Raw genomic sequence first — 16,161 nt, 5'->3', positions numbered from 1 at the left:
ATTTACAAAACTAGGCTTATATGTCTAGCTTTCCTGTTGGTCTAGTGGCAAACTATGTTTCCTTTTATTGTGTGGTGCTGAGTTTGAATTGATCTCCTACATATCTTTTTTTTTTCTAAACCTATTTTTTTTTTAAATGTAATATTCTCCTTTTAAGTTTTACTAGCATTTCCTTCTTTTTTTTAAACCTATCAACATTTTTTTTAAAACCTATTCTTCTCCTTTTACCAATATTTCTTTCTTTCTTTCAAATCTCCCAGTATTTCTTTCTTTATTGAGGTCCGGTTCGAGGTTTTTGTAAGTACATGGTCTTTATACAGTTCGTGATGTTTTGGTTTTTCACTTTAATTTTGCTATATAATCAATGAGAAATTAATTAATTTTTTACTAAATACTCCTTAAAAAAATTTCTGGGACTGCCCCCAAACCCTCCAACTTTTGGCCCCACCCACAAAATTTCCTGACTCCGCCCCTGCTACTACTCATAATGGAATATGCTAATAAAAGACCTCGCAAAACGCCTCATATTTGGTTAATCTCTCCATTTCTCATGGTCATTACTCATTTCCTCTCTCTCTCACATTCATGGTAGATCATCATCACATCCTTGAGATACCAACAGCTGGTACCTTCAACATTTCACAGCAAAGAAACAAGAAAAATATTCCCACCATTGGAGGCCTCTTCAAGCTTTACGTCTCGCTATTCACAGGATGGTGTCGCGATAACAAGAGGAGACCATCCCCAACCAACGCTAACACGCAACACAATATTGAAGCCATTGACATATCTCACCAGGTGTGTATGTATATACAAAAATGATAAACATCTTGGCAGTTCGTATCCTATTATCCCAACTGTTGAGTTGAATGCGTAGGATCCAAATAAATTCACGAGCTCAAAATATCTCACATGATGCACGTGAACTCTATCATAACGGATGTATATATAGATTAAAGTGTATAATATAAATCACACAATCTAGCATGCATGCATAAATTATATTGTGATTGTATTCAGGACCTTGATAGAGAAGAGGGGGAAAACATGAATGGAGTCCACAGCTTTAGATACAATAATCCTGATGGAACCAAGCACAAAAGCATGGATGATTGCTTCCCATGAATACCTTCTCCTCTATCCAGAAGTGGGAGCCGGCGGAGTCCTATTCCGACACCTTCATCGTTTAGAAGTGTAAGCCGGAGAAGCAACGATTCCAATGGCTTCCCTCCCTCCCTCTCGAGAAACGCCAGTCGAAGAAGCACCACTCCTATCATGTTTTTGACTAGCATATATGCTAGCCAATATTGCTTGCCAAACGGGTGCCTAGGCGGCACTTGTGTTTGGTAATAATTGAGTATCCTACGCCAGTTTATTTATAATAATGTAAATCGAATAATTTTAAACGTTTTATGAAACATTTTATGAATTTAGTTAGACAGAGAGAAAAAAAAAATAGCTCTAGAAGGGTTATGAAACCACTTGTAAGTTCATATGTTGTCACAGGTTTATGCAAACCAACCAACTTTGCGAACGAGTTACCAACTAACCGTGAAATATTTTTTGCGCTTTAAACGTTTCAATGACAAGCATCTTTATTACGTTATATAGTTTGTATATTGCAGTTCATATACAGATTATACAAGAGAAAGTAGTGCTGCTCTTGTGTACTTGACTGACATATATATATTCGTCTAAAGCATGGGGGGTATCTTGCAATCCCTGGAAGCCCATCCGATCCGATGATTGACATTATCGTACATCACCAACTTATCCTGCATTGAAATGGCTGACCACAACAAAAGACAATTAGTATTGAAGTTCCAGTACTATAAGATCGATATTAGATTCCTTAATTTATCAGGTTTCTTGTGTTGTTAGTTTCTTTTAATTACCTCCAATTAAATTTGGATTTTGTAGTCCCAATTTGTCACCATCATCAATCCCCAAACACACTTTTCCCTGTAGTGAAAGAGATATATATATACTCCATATGAGTTATTGAAGGAGGACACTAGCTATATATGAGTTTGTACTGAAAATTTATGGCTAGCTACTAGAAATATAACACCTACTTTAATAAGTATGAGATAAGCTTGGGGTGGTAACTCCAATTTAACGTTTGGTATATTCTTGAAGCTTAGAGTCAACTTCTTGAAGTACTTATTGTTCATTTTATCCAATGATATAATAGGTTTTTTCTTGTGGCTCCAGCAAACTGAAAGTTCGCCCTCGGGTTCTGCAGGTTTCAACTTCGTTTTTTTCAGAGCTTGGTTGATCTGAAATATGAGTTAATAAATCATGAATTTATGGTTATAATTGAAGGAAACCTTTTTTCCCCTTACATTGAGATGGGTTTGGGCAACCATGATGGTTAACCCAACCCTTCTCCTAACTCAACTGTCATCGACAGTTGTGAGCTGTTGAGAGAGAGATGTGCAACTCCCTGTGGAGAAGTTACAACACCCAACGGGTGTAATTTCCCCATTGAAGCATGGATTTTCACAAAAAGAAAGAATAAGAAAACTCTCTCAAAATGCACACTCCCTCAACTTCGTGTAAGGGTTGCATTTTAATATATGGGTATCAAAGTACACTCCATTAAGTGATGCATCTTAAACTAGCATGGATGTGTTCTTGGCGGCTAGTTGTCAAATTTGATTTATTTTCTTATTTGATGCATAATTTGTTCTAACATTACCAAATCAAGTGTATGTTGGTAGGCAGATTGATTTAACCAGGACAATGCAGATCCACTATCGAAATCAACTTTAAGTCCCGTCACTTGGGTTGCTTTTCCATCAAACAAAAGGTCCACTGGTCCTGATAAGTAGTCTCTACTGAATAATATATACACAAAGCATTTGTAAGAACCCATTGCTTAATAATTGATAGAGAAAGTTTAATTGGGATTAGAGATGTATCTTACTCTTCATGATAATTGTTTGTGATCGGTGTCCATGAGACTCCTGTATGTGGTACAAGATCATCTCCTAAGAATAAAAATCCACCTTCTTGGCTACTTAAACAATGGCCCATTACTTGTTTTATTAGGCCTTGTGAATGAATCTGCGATAAGAAGCCAACTGGACCCCTACTTAAGCCAAGCATTCCAGCCCCTCTAAATGCTCCAATTTGTTTGTATCCACACCTACGATTTTAGGGATCAACTTATCAAAGATCAATTTGTAATTTTAGAAATATGGACCGGATATGAACCCACATTACATGGGCCTGCGTGGCGTACATGGGCTTGGAGAAAAACTCATCTTACTCAAAAGATTAAACCATTGAGTTGGACCTCCCCATACCATATAAACCACACTTCTTCGTTCTACTTTTTTAGATGTGACACTTGTTGTGATGGGCTCCAACACTCTCCCTCAAACACAAGTCCCTGCATCCTCAAATACATCCCACTTGTTACTTTCTTTTTTTGTTACTCAGTGGTGGGAGGCCCCAAAGTTTTTTTTAATGGGCCTCTCTGTTGGGCCTCAAATACACCCCCGCAATCTCCCTCTACCATGTTGAAAAATAGACCGAGGTGAGCCCACGTTACATGGGCCTGCGTGGCGTTTATGAGCTTGGAGAAAAGTCCATCTTACTCAAAAGCTTAAGTCATTGCGTTGGATCTCCCCAGGCCATATAAACCACACTTCTTTCTATTTTTGCGATGTGGGACTTGTGTTGAGCTCCAACAATCACGAAATTATAGATTGAATCGTAGAGATTAACATACTAAACTTACCCAAAGACTAAAGGAGAATCAATGATCGAGCCAGTTGTAAGTCGGATTGGAAAAATATCCCTGACCAAGTAACCATGAGTTTTACTACCATCGCTAAAAGGTATAACATACTCGCATCGATCATCTGGGTTTTCACAATTACGTTCCTTCCCTTGGATAGCAACACATAAGGGATCCTCACATTTGACAATGCTATCTGTTTTCGGCTTGTACAAATGTTCTTTGGGCTTTAAAAAACACAAGTGTTTGAATAAGTACTAGTAGTAGGTGAGAAATATTGAGAAAGAAAGAAAATGCTGGTGCTAATAATATTGATGACAATAATGTGTGTGATAATTGTTGAAATTCTCAACATAAAAATATTGAAGATATGGATCTTCAAGGTGAGAGGAGCGGATTTTGCTTATAAACTACTCAACTGGGTTATGTCATATCGATGTGAGATTTTAGTCTTAACAGTAATACTTACGAAGTTGCAATTCTCGCAAGGTCCATCACAGAATACCCAAGTGAGTTCGCTCGCAGTATCAACATGAACCTTGAAAGGCTTGTGTGGTTTACCTATATTGATGGTCGTCATGTATGCCCTGCAGATTGTATTCATGATCAGTACTCATTAAAACAAAATGAATTCATCATAACAAAGCATATATATGAGGAAAGAAAATAATGTAACTGGGTGGTTTAAGACAAGAACCAATGAGTATGAATGCTCCCGCTCAACGGGAAAACAATGGAGGAGGTGTCCTGGAGAATCGCTTGCGAGAGGTGGCTTTGAACTGCTGTATACAACGCCACCTGCAGCACCACCATCATCACCATTGTTGGTTTTGGAATTAGAGTTTTGCTTTCCATCACGAGTAGAAGCCCTGGCCTTGTGGTGGGTTAGAAAGAAAGAGCTTTTGGTGTTATTTATATATAGGTGAGGGATGGATGCCATGGAAGATCAATGGCTAAAATTTCCAGCCGGCAGAAATATTCCTTTGTCCAATTGCTTCGCTTTGAATTATCAGGAGGATTCCTCTCCCAATGATTGAGTGATACCTTCTTTACCTGAATCAGTTATATGCCGATCGATCGACCATTTTTTATTTCTCAATTACCTATGTTGATATATATTTTTTTTGTTGGTTGTCCAAAGTATCCCTAAGCAAGCCCAAGATTAATTCTTCGAGATACGGTCGGTCAAGTGTATATTTATGTACGTGTACAAGAACAATGATTGGTTATTATTCTTTCCATTTCCTCCAGTTCAACAATAAAGGATAAACGGCTATTTTATTTTATATATAAAACAAAAAGATTTATAATACTAATGGCTAGGGAAGCATTAAAATATAATAAATCCTATTATTTTTAGCATTTTGTGATTTTTTATTATTAGCCTGAAAGAAGAATTGCCAATACTAATGAGTAAAATGTAATTTTCCATTAAAAAAAATCATAAACACTATTTACCAAGGTGTCTAAGAAGACACACACAAACCACTAATTGTAGTGGTAAGGATGGTGCGAGTCTCCCCTCCTCGTTTCAAAAAACAATTGTCTAAGAAAAATGGGACGGTTCAAACACCTTCCAATATTTATTTAAATTTAAAAAATACGATGCCACCTAGATAAAAATTAAAAAAAAAATATTAAGTAGCAGCTACAAAGCCGGCGTGTAACTATGTGTTCTCTGGTTTAGGGTTTATTTCTTTGGATTTGTACAAAATACAATGTTCGATTCGGCATCCTTTATAAATAAATAAAAACAAAAAAAAACTTACTAAAAATGAGGTATGAAATTAAATGGATCATCTAATAAATGCTTCACTTTAATAATATTAATTAAATTTAAGTAATAGTTGTAATAATAATAAGAAAATAATTACTTATGGAGATGAGGATGAAGATAGCTATAACGGAATATGCTAATAAAAGACCTCACAAAACGCCTCATATTTGGTTAATCTCTCCATTTCTCATGGTCATTACTCATTTCCTCTCTCACATTCATGGTAGATCATCGTCACATCCTTGAGATACCAACAGCTGGTACCTTCAACATTTCACAGCAAAGAAACAAGAAAAATATTCCCACCATTGGAGGCCTCTTCAAGCTTTACGTCTCGCTATTCACAGGATGGTGTCACGATAACAAGAAGAGTCCATCCCCAACCAACGCTAACACGCAACACAATATTGAAGCCATTGACATATCTCACCAGGTATGTATGTATATACAAAAATGATAAACATCTTGGCAGTTTCTATCCTATTATCCCAACTGTTGAGTTGAATGCGTAGAATCCAAATGAATTCGTGAGCTCAAAATATCTCACATGATGCACGTGAACTCTATCATAACGGATGTATATATAGATTAAAGTATATAATATAAATCACACAATCTATCATGCATGCATAAATTATATTGTGATTGTATTCAGGACCTTGATAGAGAAGAGGAGGAAAACATGAATGGAGTCCACAGCTTTAGATACAATAATCCTGATGGAACCAATCACAAAAGCATGGATAATTGCTTCCCATCAATACCTTCTCCTCTATCGAGAAGTGGGAGCCGGCGGAGTCCAATTCCGACACCATCATCGTTTAGAAGTGTGAGCCGGAGAGGCACCGATTCCAATGGCTTCCCTCCTCCCTCCCTCTCGAGAAACGCCAGTCGGAGAAGCACCACTCCTATCATGTTTTCAAACTCAACTGGCCGGATGCTGAAACCTCCGGCCATTGAAAGAAAACTTGAGTGCACCCTCGAGGAGTTGTGTTTTGGATGTATGACGAAGATCAAGATTACAAGAGATGTTCTTACAAACACTGGGTTCGCTCCTAATTCTCATTTCAAGCTTTTTTTTCCCCTCTTAAATGATTCCATTTAAAAATAAACGTTGAATTTTTGGTCGAAAAAAATTTCAATTAAGTGTGGTTATGTTGGGATTGTTACCATGCAACAACAATCAAAATGAGAATGAAAAAAGAAAGATTTTTCAGCAATTTCTCAATGTTTTTTGTCCGAGTTATCCTAAATGCTGAGGTGGACACATACAATTTGATACAAGTCATGTGGGGTATGTGAGGTATGTGAGACCCATAATTTTACATGGATCTATGTGTGTCAATCATTTGGAATAACTGTGACAAAAAACACTGAGATCCTTGACATCTTTTACAGATTTTTACCATAAATCAGAACATAGGGTTAAATTTAACGAGTTTTGCAATAATGCGCTAAGTTGTGTTATTTGAATTTGGCAGGGAAATAATTCAAGAAGAGGAGTTGCTAACAATAAAAGTGAAGCCAGGATGGAAAAAAGGGACAAAGATTACGTTCGAAGGTATGGGAAATGAGAGGCCTGGTTTAGTACCCGCCGATGTGACATTCGTAGTTGGCGAAAAACGACACCATATGTTCAGAAGAGAAGGGGATGACTTGGAGTTTGGAGTGAGAATCCCTCTGATCAAGGCACTCACTGGTTGCGACATCTCAATTCCTCTCCTTGGCGGAGAGGAAATGAGCTTGAAAATCGACGATATCATCCACCCAGGCCTCATTAAGATCATTGAAGGACAAGGCATGCCAAGTCCAAAAGAGCAAAGAAAGCGCGGAGACCTTAAAGTTATGTTCTTGGTTGATTTTCCATCAACATTGACGGACCAACAGCGTTCAGATGTTGTTAGTACTCTGCAGGATTTTAGTTGAAGAACAAGTTTGGTTTCTCTTCTTTTTTGTTTCCGGGATTTTACTTTCTATTGGGTTTGGGTAGGAATCAGACACTAGACTTTGCTTTGTTTGAAAAGTTTTTTGTTTACCTTTCAAAAAAAAAAAAAAGTTTTTTGTTTAGGATATATGAACAATGCTACTCACTGAAAAGTATCAATACAACTCATCATATTTAGCCAAAAAAGATAGTTGAGAACAAAAATCATATCAAACTATATATCACATTATGCAGGGACAAGAATAGACATAAATAAACTAAAAGGGTATGAGAAGTAGCGTTATCATCGTTGTCACCAGAACAACAGATTGGAACCATTCGGATATAAAACTAATTTGGATAGTTTTATCTTAGGAAACAGAAACAAACTCACACCAGATAAAACTTAATACAATCATTGTCATTTAAAACCAAGCAGAGCACGAATTATGCCAATTATACTACCACCTAACAAAGCCTTCATCAATCTTAGTTTTCCAGGTGTGTATGGTGGATACCTAATAGATGCATCACCAGCAAAACTGCGATACACAACTGCCTTCTTATGGCTAAATGCGTCAAAAGAAAATTTACCGTGGTAGGACCCCGTCCCACTCTCCCCAACTCCTCCAAATGGCAATGTGTGAACTGCAAGCTGCAATGTAAATTACACAATTATGGAAGCAAAATTTAGAATGGTATGTGAGCTACAATTTCACAAGTCTCTAGTTGTCGAATTGTTCAGCCTCACTGAAGTGTCACTTTAACTCAACCACGGGTGATTTCTCTTGTATTATGCAGGTGTGGAGAGAAATTATGCATGAAAGTGAATTCTTTTAATTTCTGCAAGTTCAGGGAAGAATAATTGCAGGTATACATGAATGTTATGCATGTGAGCTCAAAGAAGAACATTTACATGAACAGTAGTGTCATTGATCACCAAACCCCCAGCAGAAACAGTTGCAACAAATTGTTGTTTCAGCTTCTTGTTGTTGGTAAACAAATAAGCTGCAAGAGGCTTTGTTCCAGAGTTTATTATATCAAAGCTATCTTCCACTTTGTCAACCTGTTCCAAACAAAAGAAAGAGTGTAGAAATTTAAATCACTTCTCCTTTCCAAAAAGTAACTGAAGATAATTTAACTAGCTTTTGTCGAATTCGAATAGCAATTCTCCTCAATCTACTTGCTTCTAAAAGGCCATTATACCAACAAAATATTAATAAATTATATTGCTACCTCTTTTATTCAGATTGCAATTCCTAAAACCTTTTTTCCCAATCAATTTCCAATGAAAAAGAAAAACTTTAAGGTTTTTTCACCCCTACATATTGTTTTATTGGTTCTATCACTTTTTTCTAGTGAGAGTCAGGACTAATACCATGGAGCAGCTTAGAACAATTCCTCTCTTTTTATTTCAATACAATGAAACGAGGGAAACTATATGTGGAACATCTATGTTCGTACCGTGAGAATGGGAAGCAGGGGACCAAATATCTCCTCATTCATTATCAAAGAATCTCTTGGAACATCTAGCAAGATGGTAGGAGAAATCTTCCTGCCAAGAGAGGAAGCAGATTATATAGCATAAAAGCCTGTAAGACATCTAAACTTCTGGTAAAACAATGTATACTTGGTGAGCACAAGCAAATTCACTGTAGAACTCACAAGTTGCCTTTGTCCCTTTCACCTCCATGGACAATCTTACCAGAAACCTTATCATCATCTAAGAACTTAGTCAGACGAGCAAAATGGTTTGCGTTAACAATGCGGGACAAGTCTGTCGACTCTAAAGGGTTCTCCCCATAAAATTTCTCCAGTTCATGTTTTAAAGCATCCACCTGGAGCACAGAGGGTATCACTAAAAACTGAATTACACAAAGAAACAAACAAGGAAAACAAAAGTTGGATATATATAAGAGTGAGTTGGATATATATGTGTGCACTCTTACCACTTTTGGAGCATAATCTTTTGTTGTAATAATATGATCAGTAGAAATGCAAGCCTGTCCATTATTACAACCCCACTTGCCTACCATTATCCGCCTTACCGCAATCTGGGAAGTATAGAAGTATAGATGTCAGCTCAAAAGAAATAATATGGTACTCAAGGTGCCATGATTAGCAGCAAAAACTATTTAATATGCCAAAAATGACTTCACACAAGAGGAGAGCTCCGTACTTGCAAATCAATGCCTGAATCAACAACAGCAGGACATTTTCCTCCAAGCTCCAGAACCACAGGTGTAAGGTGCTTTGCAGCAGCAGCCATCACGATACGTCCAACTCTTCCATTGCCTGCAATTCAGCATTGCATATTTTATACTTTTTGATGTCAACATTTAAGTATAAAGAAAGACTATATTTTTAGATGGAAAGGTTTCTTCCACCAAATGGTTTTATATTCCAATTGCTTATACGCTTTCTTCATTATGAACATCAAGAAAGTAAACGAGTCTATAACAACCAGGGGTGCAGCCAACTAGATCCAAGGAATTTTCGACTTTTTTCTTCTACTTTATCAGGTTGGGATTCATTTCGTTTTGTTTTGTTTGTGTTAGAGAGAGTCACCCAAAACTCTCTGGTCAGTGGATGGTAAATCAGTTGGAGCTTTTCCAATAAACTGGTGAGTTTAGTCCTCATCACCTTCAAAGATACAATGTTTCAATATTACTCTGCTTTGAATTTAACCATATAAAGCAGCAATAGACTTTTGTCAAGGACAATTCCACCACGTAACGGAGCCAATCCTTGGATCAAATCTCATGGTCAAATGTTAAAAAGACAAAAAAAATCTCATTTTGAGGCAGTCTCCCTGCAGCCAAGTTGCTTCAGATGCCTATACTCTGATTTATACAGTTTGTCAAGAAATACCCAAACCCATTCATCCTGGCTCATCAAGAGCCCTTCTGCAAGATCACATTTTTCAGGATAAATAAATTAATGTGTAGCATCCGACACCAGTTTTACCTCAAATCAATAGACACATCATACATATTGCATGTTCCTAAGAGTTGCAACTGTACCAGCATTTTCTCCAATGGTAGATACCCCAACACTACTCTCCTAATCCTTTAGAGATCCCATTCAACATAAATAAATGGAAATTGCGGCCTCTACAAAAAATCGCACCACTATTCATCCATCCCAACCAACAACCTTCTTGGAAAAGAACCAAATCTATAAATTTCTCAAAAAGTAATTTCATGCAGTGCAATAGACTAATGTTCCAGTAACAGTTCACTATAGAATCCATGAGCTTCAGCCACCAGGTGACAGTAGAAACTATAATTCTTCTCCCAACACTCCCTTTAAAGAGAAGACATTGTACAGGTCTGCATACATACCATACTACCTGTCCCCAACCCCACAGTGAGCCTTGTGCACGGGAGTTTTTTTACCTTTTACCTAGTAGCATTAACTGATTTTATCTGTAACTAATTGCAAGTCACAAACCTACCTCAAATATAGCATCTCACAAATTATTGATGGCTCTATCATGAATTTGATTTCAAAATGTATTCTAATACCAGTTAAGCAGCTTCCCAGTAATATTGGTACACAATCCTTCATTGACATTTTTTTCTTTTCCTTTTATTCTGAAGTTTATCTTACGCTCCCATCATGACTTGGAGCTGGGTATTTAGACATCATGAGACTTGGAGCTGGGTATTTAGACATCATGAGATGCTGATTTGCTTTTTTAAACATATGATCACGGAAAAAAATCCAGTTGCAATCTATTCGTTGTAATATTATCAGATTAATCATCAAACCAGTTAACTAAAAAAATTTCAAATGTCGAATTTGCTAGTGCATTTTCTAAGTAACCTGTCAGTTTATTTATCCAAAAAAAATCGACTCTTGACAATAATTGTTGGTCTACACATTTTTATAACCTTACTAAATCATGCTTCGATTCGATAATAGGCAATTAATAGTGTCTACCTTAAACAAATATATTTTGCAACATCAGGTGAAAAAATTCACCCCCTGTCCCTCAAGTTCAAAAGTCATATTCTTCCTAACATTATGCAATGACTGTAAGGGACCAGCATCAAATTCACATAGAAGGCAACTCAAGACCGCACTGGAAGAAAAGATAAATAAATGATAAATAACTAAGAACCTGTATAAAATATTTTCTCCCACTTCTGTTCCAGTAGTGCAGTTGTTTCTGGAACTGCCCCCTCAACCACCTTTATGGAAGAGCTATCCAAATATTCGGGTATAAGTTTCGCAAGCAATGAGGAGGAGGCTGGAGAAATTTCTGATGGTTTTAAAACCACAGCATTACCAGCTGATATTGCTCCAACAACTGGATCAAGAGACAACACTGCAAGAAAGGATTGAAAACGGCAACTGCTGCTGTTACACAATTTGGAAAGATATAGGTAATGAAAATATAACTTACATAAATTCAACATAAAAATACATAAAAAGGATCCCGGATATGTCAACATACAAAAAGGATAATTCCATGCTGAAATGATCAATACAACACCCAATGGTTCTGAAACTATCTCAGCTGATGAAGGATATGTGGTCATGGAAGTTTTAGCCTGCAACCAAAGGCAAGATGGTCAAGAAGCTATCAAAAAATAAAGCTTGTTTAGTGAGAATTTAAGAATTAATTAACCTTTTCTGGAAGCATCCAATGTTTCAGCTCCGTAAGCGCTACTTTGCATGAGTTTTTCAACATTGCAATCTGTATCAAAATCCATGTTAACCAATTCTAGAGGAAAATAATATTAATGATTAACATACAATTATACAATTGTTAAAGAAACATGAGTTAACGCATCAAAAGTTTAGGAAGCTAGATAGTCTCTTCAAAATTTCAGTTTTATTGTTACGAACAATACTTGAATCAAAGTTACCAGATAAAAGCAAACAAAAGCACATCCAGTGTTAGTTGTCAAGTCATGAAATATTAATAACAGATGTGTTTCCAACTAAAGAGGGTTACAATCTAATAACAGCAATTGCCTGTAGATTAGAGTCGAAATGATGTTGAACTCCCCAGACTAAAGTTTTCAAATCCAATCAGTCGCATTCACTAAATGTCAACAAAGTAGTTCATATACAGAAAGTGGTTTTCAATACAATAAGGAAGATATGGAAAACCATAACATAATCCACTTGAAATTTGACTCAGGAAAAAATATCTCTTGCAATTGTATCAATTTAAAAGGATGAAATAAATAAGGAATTAGGAAAATATCAAATGAGAAACTGGTTGACAATGAACCAATGAACAGCCTTCAAAATTTAGACCTCCAGAACATCCAGTCTAAACATGCACTCAAGTGGATGCTATTTCAAGAATGTAGCATTTTTAGCAGATACTCGCACATTTCACGTATAATTTTTCAAAAGAACAATATCAACCCATTTTGAGAAATACTAATTTATCCTGCCTTATCTCCCATATCATTATGGGCAATTGTTAAAAAACCATAACAGAAAGCCAATCAGTCATGTCGCACAATGATAGTGCTTAAGTTTGGGCTTCGATGAATAGCCATTTCATGCAAGAAAATGTTCAAACAATTAACTTAGTTCAGCCCTTAAATAACCCCAAATTACTAAGACTGACAGTTGCCAAAGGGCAATACTTAGACTCGGGCTGCACTCGAATAACACAGTTTCTCACATTTTCCGCAATAAATTCTTATTTACAAGTGGCATATTTATCAAAGTTCATCTCATGAATTCCTTGTCAATGGTTCAATGTGTTGACAGCATTAATGACTACGTGGGTAGTCATTAATGCTCCCACCAATATAATTTCAACGCAACAAATGGGACATATACTGTGTCCATCCCATAACTTGTCCATATCAATTGAAAACCAGAATCAAGAAAAATCCTGGAACTCAGAAGTACGAAAGATAAACAATTCTCGTGCACAAGACTCCCATAGTGGACGGGGTCGAGGGCAAACAGGATGTACACATCCCTATCCCACATAACATGTGGAGAGGCTATTTCCAAAAAATTAACTTGTTAAACATATGCCCCAATGGTAGAGTTGCAAGGTGCAAGTAAATGTCAGAAGTTCAATTTCAAAAAATAATTCCCCACATATTGTATGGGGTAACATCTACGTATATCATGTCTGCCGTCGACCCCACCCACTACGGGAATATTAGCTTTACCTTTTTTAAGGACGAGTATGGAGTTACAGACCCCACAACCAAACAGGCGGTTGCTGTTTATTGTCACACAACTACCACATACGGCATGAATTATCAATTTTCTTCATTATAACAAGAAGGCAATATAAATTGGCATCGCCAGAAAAATTGAACCTAAACTCATTAACTGCGCATCAGCTCATCAACATCATTGATCAATTTATACTCATATTTGTAGATATCTCCACTTTCTTCTAGTTTGCACTTTTAGGATGTCCGATGAAAGTGAAGTCAATTCAATTCAATCAAATAACTCCCAAGTACATGTAGTACCTCCTTCGGAAAATTAAATTCCCTAAAGCAACACTGAAGATACAAAAATCATAAACACAATTTTGAAAAAACAGAGCATGAATAATCGATCTAGCGCGACTGATAAATTCACAAAGGAATAATAAGTGAAACAGAGGGAGGAAGAACAAGATCAAGATGTGACCTCATAGATGATGGATTCGAACTCGGGCTTGGATAGATCCTTCCGGAGAGCATCAACGATATCTTGCTCGCGCTCGTCACAAAACCTCAAAATATTCTTCAACTGAGTCACTCTCCACTCATAGCTTCTGGTTCTTCCACTCGAAAAGCTCTCTCTCAACTTCTCCATCATAGAAGAAGCAGCTTCCGCATCGAATACCTTCTCCTCCTCCACCTCACTCCCCATCACCGCCAGCCAAAGATGATGACACAGTAGAAAACCTTGAATATCGTGATTCGCAAGAACCTTATCCGCGTTCAAATCGGGAATCGCCGGCACAGATTTCTGCTCCCGATTGTTTGCTTGTATTGTGCGTGAGAGCTTTATGGCTTTAGCATGACATACATATATAGGTGTATAAATTGTATATCCGTATATTTATCTTTCGATTTGTATTTTTATACCGGAATGGAGGATCAAGAGACCACTGACACGAGAAGGCGAGGGGGGTTTAGAGCATGTCCAATGGACACTTGATAACACATTTTCAAATGTTGAAAAGTGAATTTTATGAAAAATTTAGAGTGCGTTCTACAATGGAAGAAAATGAACACTTGAAAACACACTTTCTTGATAATGACACTTGAAATATAGGTTGTTGTTAAAAATGACACTTGAAATATGAAGTATGTATAGAGTTGATGAATAGTGAAGAGATGATAAAAAGGAAGAAAGAGATGATGAAAAGGAAGAGATAGATGATGAAAAGGAAGAGAGATGATGAAAAATAAGAAAGAGATGATAAAAAGTAAGAGAGAAAATAAAGAAGATGAATATGGAGTGTTGATGAATAGTGTATATTGTGGGACCCACCCACCCAATTAAGTTATGTCACGTAGGAGAGAGTAGAAAAAAGAGAATGATTTTGAAGTGCTTGATATAGTTTTTATCACTGGAGTCTTGTTTGGTACTGTGACGGTGACGTCTTTACCATCATAAAGCGAGTATTTTCCACGACAGAGGAGAGCGCGTGGGGGTTGGATTACATTGGAATCAGCTTTTTTGACGGATTATGTGTATGGAAAGTTAGATGGCAATAATGGAAATGTCTTCTTGACTATTGTTTGGATTGAAAGACGGAGACTTAAGTGAGGAAAAATTATGTCAGATATCGTCTTTATTCATATTTACAAGGTAGAATTGATGAGAGGATTGAATTTTTTTTAGTCATTTACTAATATACCAATTGAAATTGTGGATAATCTTCAAAAATATTGAAAAGGATAAATATAAAAATAAAAATAAAATTCAATATTTTCTCTCACTTCACAAATTTTCAACTTGAAAATTTAGAGAAAAAAAAAAGATAAATAATAATAGAGAGGGAATTTCTCTATCATCATATGTTATGACTAATTGTAAGTCCCACATCGATTAACAATGCCAAGAGATATGGGTTTATAAGAGTGAACCCAACCCATTTAATTAGGGAAAAAGCCTTATACATGTGAGGGGGCTCACTCTTATAAACCCGCATCTCTTGGCATTGTCAATGGATGTGGGACTTACAAATAGCATACTCACGTCCATAATATCATTTGTTTTGAGTTTGTCAATTTCTGTGAATACATAGAACTTGCACGACTTTGTGCCCTCAATACCTTCCTTAACCCTCCTTCTCTCATTCAAATAAAGGGCCAAGGTATAATTCTTATATACTCGTCAACCCTTCTGCTTAACTCAAAAAAAAAAAAGAAAAAATAATCCAAACAGGGGATTAAGCATAAGTTTTGGAGTACCTAGTTTTTGCGTTTGAAATATCTTGAATAGACACTTTTTGTTCGTGTGATGAGCGTAAACCTTAACGTTTGCACGCTTGTGGAAAAACTGGGAAAAAGATATGATGGTGGGGCGGGATTGAATATTATTTTAAAAATATATTGTCATGTCGATATCTTATCCATTAGATTGGAATAAGCTAGAAAATGATATAAATCATAAATTAAAAAAAACAAAACAACCTTGGAATCACTTGGTTTCTATTCCTATGTGGTGGGCCGGTGAGGTAAGGGATAATTTGGGGAGGTTTTAGGTGTCGAC

At 36.6% G+C, this 16,161-nt stretch overlaps 3 protein-coding genes across 3 annotated transcripts; 1 reads left to right on the top strand and 2 right to left on the bottom strand.

Annotated features, from left to right (window-relative positions):
- Nucleotides 1-1,694: 1,694 nt before the first annotated feature.
- Nucleotides 1,695-4,603, bottom strand: LOC119996862 (aspartic proteinase Asp1-like). The gene is made up of 8 exons (XM_038843644.1): nucleotides 4,446-4,603; nucleotides 4,254-4,335; nucleotides 3,749-3,975; nucleotides 2,930-3,151; nucleotides 2,702-2,840; nucleotides 2,076-2,279; nucleotides 1,896-1,962; nucleotides 1,695-1,789 (listed from the first exon to the last, which is right to left on the bottom strand). The coding sequence occupies exons 1-8, from the start codon at nucleotides 4,601-4,603 to the stop codon at nucleotides 1,695-1,697; spliced, it is 1,194 nt and encodes a 397-aa protein (XP_038699572.1).
- A 1,595-nt stretch (nucleotides 4,604-6,198) lies between these two features.
- On the top strand, nucleotides 6,199-7,451 carry LOC119995817 (dnaJ homolog subfamily B member 13). Its single transcript, XM_038842269.1, has 2 exons — nucleotides 6,199-6,572; nucleotides 7,007-7,451. Exons 1-2 carry the CDS (start codon nucleotides 6,208-6,210, stop codon nucleotides 7,449-7,451), a joined length of 810 nt encoding a protein of 269 aa, XP_038698197.1. The 5' UTR covers nucleotides 6,199-6,207.
- Nucleotides 7,452-7,661: 210 nt separating this feature from the next.
- LOC119997415 (aldehyde dehydrogenase family 3 member H1-like) lies at nucleotides 7,662-14,546 on the bottom strand. Its single transcript, XM_038844419.1, has 10 exons — nucleotides 14,083-14,546; nucleotides 12,086-12,154; nucleotides 11,912-12,008; nucleotides 11,576-11,782; nucleotides 9,629-9,744; nucleotides 9,399-9,503; nucleotides 9,115-9,287; nucleotides 8,914-9,004; nucleotides 8,366-8,515; nucleotides 7,662-8,104 (listed from the first exon to the last, which is right to left on the bottom strand). The coding sequence occupies exons 1-10, from the start codon at nucleotides 14,305-14,307 to the stop codon at nucleotides 7,871-7,873; spliced, it is 1,467 nt and encodes a 488-aa protein (XP_038700347.1). The 5' UTR covers nucleotides 14,308-14,546; the 3' UTR covers nucleotides 7,662-7,870.
- Between the last annotated feature and the right edge of the window lie 1,615 nt (nucleotides 14,547-16,161).

This window comes from Tripterygium wilfordii, chromosome 4 (assembly GCF_013401445.1).
Source record: "Tripterygium wilfordii isolate XIE 37 chromosome 4, ASM1340144v1, whole genome shotgun sequence".
NCBI lineage: Eukaryota > Viridiplantae > Streptophyta > Magnoliopsida > Celastrales > Celastraceae > Tripterygium > Tripterygium wilfordii.
This window is presented reverse-complemented; position numbering and strand designations above follow the sequence as displayed.

Coding starts and splice junctions, on each gene's coding strand:
- LOC119996862 (XM_038843644.1), bottom strand. CDS start 4,603: ATGGAAAGCAAAACTCTAATTCCAAAACCAACAATGGTGATGATGGTG. Junction 4,336..4,445: donor GGGAGCATTCATACTCATTG/GTTCTTGTCTTA, acceptor TACAATCTGCAG/GGCATACATGACGACCATCA. Junction 1,790..1,895: donor AAATCCAAATTTAATTGGAG/GTAATTAAAAGA, acceptor TGTTGTGGTCAG/CCATTTCAATGCAGGATAAG.
- LOC119995817 (XM_038842269.1), top strand. CDS start 6,208: ATGAATGGAGTCCACAGCTTTAGATACAATAATCCTGATGGAACCAAT. Junction 6,573..7,006: donor GATGTTCTTACAAACACTGG/GTTCGCTCCTAA, acceptor TGAATTTGGCAG/GGAAATAATTCAAGAAGAGG.
- LOC119997415 (XM_038844419.1), bottom strand. CDS start 14,307: ATGGGGAGTGAGGTGGAGGAGGAGAAGGTATTCGATGCGGAAGCTGCT. Junction 12,155..14,082: donor TCGAATCCATCATCTATGAG/GTCACATCTTGA, acceptor ATTTTGATACAG/ATTGCAATGTTGAAAAACTC. Junction 9,504..9,628: donor ATTCAGGCATTGATTTGCAA/GTACGGAGCTCT, acceptor TATACTTCCCAG/ATTGCGGTAAGGCGGATAAT.